At 43.0% G+C, this 7,500-nt stretch overlaps 1 protein-coding gene across 1 annotated transcript in view; it reads left to right on the top strand.

Moving 5' to 3' along the window:
- The window catches only part of gpr180 (G protein-coupled receptor 180), a 10,841-nt gene extending 5,551 nt beyond the window's left edge, over positions 1-5,290 (top strand). The window contains exons 3-10 of the mRNA XM_020928177.2: positions 84-178; positions 420-525; positions 630-810; positions 1,395-1,444; positions 1,629-1,783; positions 1,896-2,093; positions 3,832-3,909; positions 5,115-5,290. Coding sequence (XP_020783836.2) covers positions 84-178; positions 420-525; positions 630-810; positions 1,395-1,444; positions 1,629-1,783; positions 1,896-2,093; positions 3,832-3,909; positions 5,115-5,270 — 1,019 coding nt within the window. The 3' untranslated portion in view covers positions 5,271-5,290. The remainder of the gene's footprint in view (positions 1-83; positions 179-419; positions 526-629; positions 811-1,394; positions 1,445-1,628; positions 1,784-1,895; positions 2,094-3,831; positions 3,910-5,114) is intronic.
- The last annotated feature ends 2,210 nt before the right edge of the window (positions 5,291-7,500 follow it).

Raw genomic sequence — 7,500 nt, 5'->3', positions numbered from 1 at the left:
CTCTTGTCCATTCTGATCTATTTTTCCTTTATGGTATTTAGAATAATGAATTGTTTTATTTTGTCCCTTTTTTCTTTCTGTAGTTTACCTGAAACATGATGAGCACAATCAGACCATCCCAAAGCAGTCGTCCCCGTCTCTGTGGCACGTCCTGTACGCCGACAGATACACCTGCCAGGTAAAAGACCTTTCACAATGTTATGTTCATGTTAATGAGACACTAACACATACAGTACTGACAGAAGACAGGGTTTTAGAAAACTGTAACTCAGTCCTGTTTCAGTCCTGGTTCAGTTCAGTCCTTACATCATTACATCATGACTACTGTAATATCACAGTTCTACATGTATAATATTTTATAATCTTTACTATGTTTTCATTATTGTAGAAACATATTTTCATGCTTTTCTTGTTTGTAGGAGTCAGTGGCGCTGCCCTCTCACCCTGACGTCCAGTACACCATCCTCCTGTTCAACCCAGACTCTGCTGGAAACCCACTGGACCATTTCAGCTCCGAGGAGGCAGGTCAGAAAACTACACGTACTATAACAGTACTACAGTGATGGTACTGCTGCTCCTCTCTTATATATTTCATATATTATTGTGTATTTTCTCGTCCTGTTCCTCAGGGCTGCACAGTTTCTACTTCGTGCTGCTGTTGTCGTACTTCGTGGCCTGTTGTATTTACATCCGGCCTCTGGTTCAGGCTCTGAGGAAGGGCGGCCCCATGCACACGGTGCTCACGGTCCTCACTGTGGCTCTGGCTCTACAGGGGCTCTCTGCACTCTGCAACTACACACACCTGTCCAGGTACACACACCTGTCCAGGTAAACACACACACCTGTCCAGGTACACACACCTGTCCAGGTAAACACACACCTGTCCAGGTACACACACACCTGTCCAGGTACACACACCTGTCCAGGTAACACACACCTGTCCAGTACACACACCTGTCCAGGTAAACACACACACCTGTCCAGGTACACACACCTGTCCAGGTAAAACACACCTGTCCAGGTACACACACCTGTCCAGGTAAACACACACCTGTCCAGGTACACACACACCTGTCCAGGTACACACACACCTGTCCAGGTACACACACACACCTGTCCAGGTAAACACACACACCTGTCCAGGTAACACACACACCTGTCCAGGTACACACACACCTGTCCAGGTACACACACACCTGTCCAGGTACACACAACACACCTGTCCAGGTACACACACCTGTCCAGGTACACACACACCTGTCCAGGTACACACACCTGTCCAGGTACACACACACCTGTCCAGGTAAAAAGTGTGTGAGACATTAGATCAGGAGGTGTCCAAACTATCACCTCAGGTCCAGTGTGACTCACAGAATCATTTGTTTTGTTTTCAGATATTCCAGAGACGGGGTTGGTCTTCCGCTGATGGGCAGCCTGGCAGAGTGTAAGAACCATTTATCTCTCTGTGTTTAAAGTCCTGGTCCAGTCCTGATTCAGTCCTGTCCTGGTTTAGTCCTGGTCCTTTCAGTCCTGATTCAGTCCTGTTCAGTCCTGAGTCCTCCTGGTCTGATCCTGGTTCGGTCCTGGTCCGGTCCTGCTTCAGTCCTGGTTCTGGTCTGTGTTTTCAGTGTGGGACATGATCGCTCAGGTCTCGATGCTCTTCATGCTGCTGAGTCTGTGTATGGGTTGGACTTTGTCTCGGAGGAAGCCTCAGTCCCGGCCGCTGCAGTGGGAGCAGACGCCCACGTCCACGGCCGTCGCTGTGGGAGCCGTCATCACACAGGTACAAGAAAACAAGAATATGACCTGCCCGGAGTCAAGTGTCTCGCTTAAGACGCCGGACAATTAAACTAAACTAAACTCTTAAATTCTGATGTTTTGGTGTTGTTTCTCAGGGCGTTCTGCTGTTGTGGGAGCAGATCTCGGAGGCGGACAGCGAGCACCACAGTTTCCACGCTCAGAGGAGTCTCCCCGGGGTGCTGCTGCTGCTCCTCCGGGTGCTGATGGCCCTGGTCCTGGCCTCGGTCCTGTACCAGATCACCTCCACTGAACGCAGCACGCTCAAACGAGACTTCTACATCAGCTTCACCAAGGTCCAGGCTCTTTACTCTGTCAGCGTGTGGGTTTAGACTCGGGTAAAGACGCAAAGAGACGATTTGACGGCTCCTTTATTTTCTCACCTGACCTCAACCCCTGCGCCCAGATTAGGGTTTGAAAACACATAAGGCGTTTTGCACTTGTGCGGCGAGTTCAGACAAAAGGACAAAAGGAGCTGTAAAGTGTGAGGAGCGGCAGGAGCGGCAGGAGCGGCAGGGAAAGCCCCGGTGTTCGATTCAGCAGAAAACCGCCTCCTCTCCCGCCTCCTCTCCCATCTCACTAAACTCACTCAAATATTATTATTTAGTCAGTTATTTTATCAGTAATCAGCAGATAAAACTCTAATTTACAAGCTCTCCGTCGATCCTTTCTCCTGCGGTCACCTCCAGCCTGTCCCGATCGAGAATCCTGGTTCTCTTCTGTTTTAGTCCTGGTTTAGTTCTGGTTTAGTCCTGGTTTAGTCCGGGTTTAGTCCTGGTTTAAACCTGTTTTAGTCCGGGTTTAGTCCTGGTTTAAACCTGTTTTAGTCCTGGTTTAGTCCTGGTTTAATAAAGTTTTAGTCATGTTTTAATCCTGGTTTAATCCTGTTTTAGTCCTGGTTTAGTCCTATTTCAGTCCTGTTTTAGTCCTGGTGTAGTCCTGGTTTAGTCCTGTTTAGTCCTGGTGTAGTCCTGGTTTAGTCTGGGTTTAGTCAGGGTTTAGTCAGGGTTTAGTCCTGTTTTAATCCTGTTTTAGTCCTGGTTTTAGTCCTGGTTTAGTCCTGTTTTAGTCCTGTTTAGTCCTGGTTTAGTCCTGGTTTAGTCCTGGGTTTAGTCCTGGTTTAGTCAGGGTTTAGTCAGGGTTTAGTCAGGGTTTAGTCAGGGTTTAGTCCTGTTTTAGTCCTGGTTTAGTCCTGGTGTAGTCCTGGTTTAGACCTAGTTTGGTCCAGTTATAGTCCTGGTTTAGATCTGGTTTAGTCTTTTTATAGTCCTGGTTTAGTCCTGTTATAGTAATGGTTTAATTGTGTTATAGACGTTAATTTAGTCCTGTTTAAAATCCTGTTTTAGTCCTGGTGTAGTCCTGGTTTTAGTCCTCCTGTTTTAGTCCTGGTTTAGTCCTGTTTTTAGTCCTGGTTGTTTAGTCCTGTTTAGTCCTGGTTTAGTCCTGGTTTAGTCCTGGTTTAGTCCTGGTGTAGTCCTGGTTTAGTCCTGGTGTAGTCCTGGTGTAGTCCTGGTTTAGTCCTGGTTTAGTCCTGGTTTAGTCCTGGTTTAGTCCTGGTTTAGTCCTGGTTTAGTCCTGGTTCAGTCCTGGTTCATTCCTGGTTCAGTCTTGATTTAATCATGGTCTAGTCTTGGCTTAGTCCTGGTTTAGGCCCAGTTTAGAGCACATTTAGTCCTGGTTTAGTCTTCTTGAGTTAGTCCTGATTTAGTCTTAATTTTAGATTCTATAATTTAGTCCTTGTTTAGTCCTGTTCCACCAAACGCAGCATCAGCTTCACCAAAGTCTGATCCTGATCCTCAGACCTCGGACTAAAGGACCGAGCGAGTCTCACGTCCCAGTAGAATTTAATTTGTTCAAACTTGGAAAATGGTTCTTCTGCGAGTCCGTCCTTTTTCTAAACACTTCCAGCCGGAGCCGTTCCAGATGTCGAAGTGTAGAACCGGTTAAATATCGACTAAACCAGGTCACAGTCAGACAAACATGAAAACCTGAAGTAAACGTTTCATTTAAAGTTTGTTTTGTTTTTCTCCTCAGGGCTGTTTCCTGTGGTTTCTGTGTCACCCGGTGCTCGTCTGTTTGTCGGCGCTTTTCAACGACCACCAGAGAGAAAAGGTCAGTTTTATCTGGTGTATTTATCGCTACACGCCCCTCTACAGTCCTGGTTTAGTCCTGGTTTAGTTCTGGTTTAGTTCTGGTTTAGTCCTGGTTTAGTCCTGGTTTCAGTATTGATCGAATAAATCTTTTATAGCTACAAAAAACATCCATTCTTCAGTGTGAACGGACTCGCCTCTCCACAGCGCCGACCTGTAACTCTGTCTGGGTCTGGTCCTGGTCTCAGTCCCGGTCTGGTCTCGGTCTGGTTCTGGTCTCAGTTCCGGTCTGGTCTTGGTCTGGTTCTGGTCTCAGTTCCGGTCTGGCCTTGGTCTCAGTCCTGGTCTCAGTCCTGATCACTCTCAGTCCCGGTCTGCTCTTGGTCTGGTTCTGGTCTGGTCCTGGTCTCAGTCCTGATCACCCAACAGTTTACATGGGCCCGTCCCGACACTTAGTTCTGATTCAGTCCTGGTTTAGTACTGGTTTAGTCCTGGTTTAGTCCCTAATTTAGTCCCTGGTTTAGTCCTGGTTCAGTCCTGGTTCATTCCTGGTTTAGTCCCTGGTTTAGTCCTTGGTTCAGTCCTGGTTCAGTCCTGGTTTAGTCCTGGTTCAGTCCTGGTTCAGTCCTGGTTTAGTCCTGGTTCAGTCCTGGTTTAGTCCTGTTTTAGTCCTGGTTCAGTCTTGTTTTATTCCTGGTTTAGTCCTGATTTAGACCTGGTTTAGTCCTGGTTCAGTCCTGGTTTCGTCCTGTTTTAGTCCTGGTTCAGTCTTGTTTTATTCCTGGTTTAGTCCTGGTTTAGACCTGGTTTAGTCCTGGTTTAGTCCTGGTTCAGTCCTGGTTTAGACCTGGTTTAGTCCTGTTTTAGTCCTGGTTCAGTCTTGTTTTATTCCTGATTTAGTCCTGGTTTAGACCTGGTTTAGTCCTGGTTTAGTCCTGGTTCAGTCCTGGTTTAGACCTGGTTTAGTCCTGGTTTAGTCCTGATTTAGTCCTGGTTCAGTCTTTTTTTAGTCCTGGTTTAGTCCTGTTTAAATCCTGGTTCAGTTCTGGTTCAGGACTGAAAAAACAAATCATTATCCGCTTTTTTATTTTGGTTTTGGAGACAAATAATGAAGAAAATCATTGTCATTTTAATTTTTTTTCTTTTCGTTTTCTTATTTTTGTACATTTCAAAATCTGTCCCGTTTATTCTAATCGTCTTTTTGTTTTTGTTTATTTTCTCTTCCAGGTGGTCACGATCGGCGTCATCCTCTGCCAGTCCATTTCCGTCGTCATCCTCTACCAGCTTTTCCTCTCCAGGTCTTTGTACTGGGAAGTGTCGTCTCTGTCCTCGGCGTCTTTACCTTTGACCATGTCCCGGACCAACCACAGGGGGCGCTACTGACCACGAAAAAAAAAACAAAAAACCCCGCCGTTTCTGAACCACGAGTTTTCGCTACCTCAACGCGACGCACGATTTGTAGCCATGGACTTGAACGCGGCGCAGATCTCGCAAAAAAAAAAAAGTTTCAGATACTCGTGTTTTTAAAAGAAAAAAACAGAAGCGAGAAGAATCAGTGTGTCGTTCGTTTATTCGTTTTTCAATATAAAAACGAAAAATAAGAAAATAAAAAAACAAACAACGATTTTCTTTATTATTTGTCTCCAAAATTAAAAAAAAAAAAACAGATAATGATTCGTTTTCTCAGTTTTTGATTTTGTGCTTAAATGAAAAATGGAAAAAACGGATAATGGACTAAACCAGGACTAAAACTGGACTAAACCAGGACTAAAATAAGACTAAACCAGGACTAAACAAGGACTAAAACAGGACTAAATCAGGACTGAACCAGGACTGAACCAGGACTGAACCAGGACTAAAACTGGACTAAAACTGGACTAAACCAGGACTGAACCAGGACTAAACCAGGACTAAACCTGGACTAAAACAGGACTAAAACAGGACTGAACCAGGACTAAACCAGAACTGAACCAGGACTAAAAGTGGACTAAACCAGGACTAAACCTGGACAGAACCAGGACTGAACCAGGATTAAACAGGACTAAAACAGAACTAAAAGAGGACTGAAGTAGGACTAAAAGAGGACTGAACCAGGACTAAACCAGGACTAAAACAGGACTAAAACAAGACTAAACCAGGACTAAACTGGTCTCTGTCCTGGTCTCAGTCCTGGTCCTGGTCCCGGTCTGGTCCCGGTCTCAGTCTTGATCACCTGACACCCGACTCTATGTGGGCGCTTCTCTGGGCCCGTCCCGACACTCCTGGTTTAGTCCTGGTTTAGTCCTGGTTTTGTCCTGGTTTAGTCCTCGTTCAGTCCATTATCTGTTTTTTCATTTTGGTTTTGGAGACAAATAATGAAGAAAATTGTTGTTTTTTTGTTGTTGTTATTTTTGGTTTTATTTTGAAAAACGAATAAATGAATGATACACAGGTTGATAAAAGAGCTACAAATGCGCAAAAGATAATATTTAGTTTTGATAATCAACAAATAATCAAATATAAAAGTGGATTTAAAGATGAGCTGGGTGAGTTTTGGCGTCGTGTTTACAGGTGAAGTTTGGGGTCTCGTATTTATACAGAAAAATGAAGATTTTTTTGTTTGTTTTACGTTTGTTTTATTTCGTTAAAATGCTGAAAATGGACAAAATCACATGACAAACCAGGACTAAACCAGGACTAAACCAAGACTAGACCAGGACTAAACCAGGACTAGATGTGGACTAAACCGAGACTAGACCTGGACTAAACCAAGACCAAATCATGACAAAATTATAGAATCTAAAAGTAAGACTAAACCAAGACTAGACCAGGCCTAAACCAAGACTAGACCAGGACTAAACCAAGACCAAATCATGACAAAATTATAGAATCTAAAATTAAGACTAAACCAGGACTAGATCCGAACTAAACCAGGACTAAACCAAGACCAAATCATGACAAAATTATAGAATCTAAAATTAAGACTAAACCAGGACTAGATCCGAACTAAACCAGGACTAAACCAAGACCAAATCATGACAAAATTATAGAATCTAAAATTAAGACTAGACCAGGACTAAAATCCATCAACCAAGTGGTACATTTTTATTTTGACACATATTTTAAGCCAAATATTGACATTATTTTACTGAGACCACTTTATGAAATGGAGATAAAGTTACTGTAATTATTATTATTATTATTAGGGTTTTATATTTTTATCACTGTTGTCTTAAAAAGCTGCCTATTTGTTTTTTATTATTTTTATTTTTATTATTATTATTATTATTATGACACTTTTGGCTGTTTGGATTCAGAGCATGTTAAATTCTGTTAAAGCATGTCATAGTTTTGTAAAGGGATGTTCAGTTTCCATGAAAAAAAACAAAATATATTTATTTTATACCAGATCCTGTGAAAAAATGGAAGCTGTGAAATGTAATAAAGTCTATGTACAAAACTCAAAACTGTGGAACAAAGTTATTTCAACAAAACTACTTGTACACTTGTATTTAAACTGTAAACTTAAACTATATACTTAAATTTATACAATTTGTAATTTCATATTATAGTTTGGATTAAGTAAATTTTGCCTAAATCGTGTTGGAACGCAGGTATGCACCTCCAATTTAGA

Source organism: Boleophthalmus pectinirostris, unplaced genomic scaffold (assembly GCF_026225935.1).
Source record: "Boleophthalmus pectinirostris isolate CB_2022bp ecotype Guang Dong unplaced genomic scaffold, ASM2622593v1 HiC_scaffold_11, whole genome shotgun sequence".
Taxonomy (NCBI): domain Eukaryota; kingdom Metazoa; phylum Chordata; class Actinopteri; order Gobiiformes; family Gobiidae; genus Boleophthalmus; species Boleophthalmus pectinirostris.
Note: the sequence above shows the minus strand (reverse complement) of the source record. Positions and strands in the feature narration are given on the sequence as shown.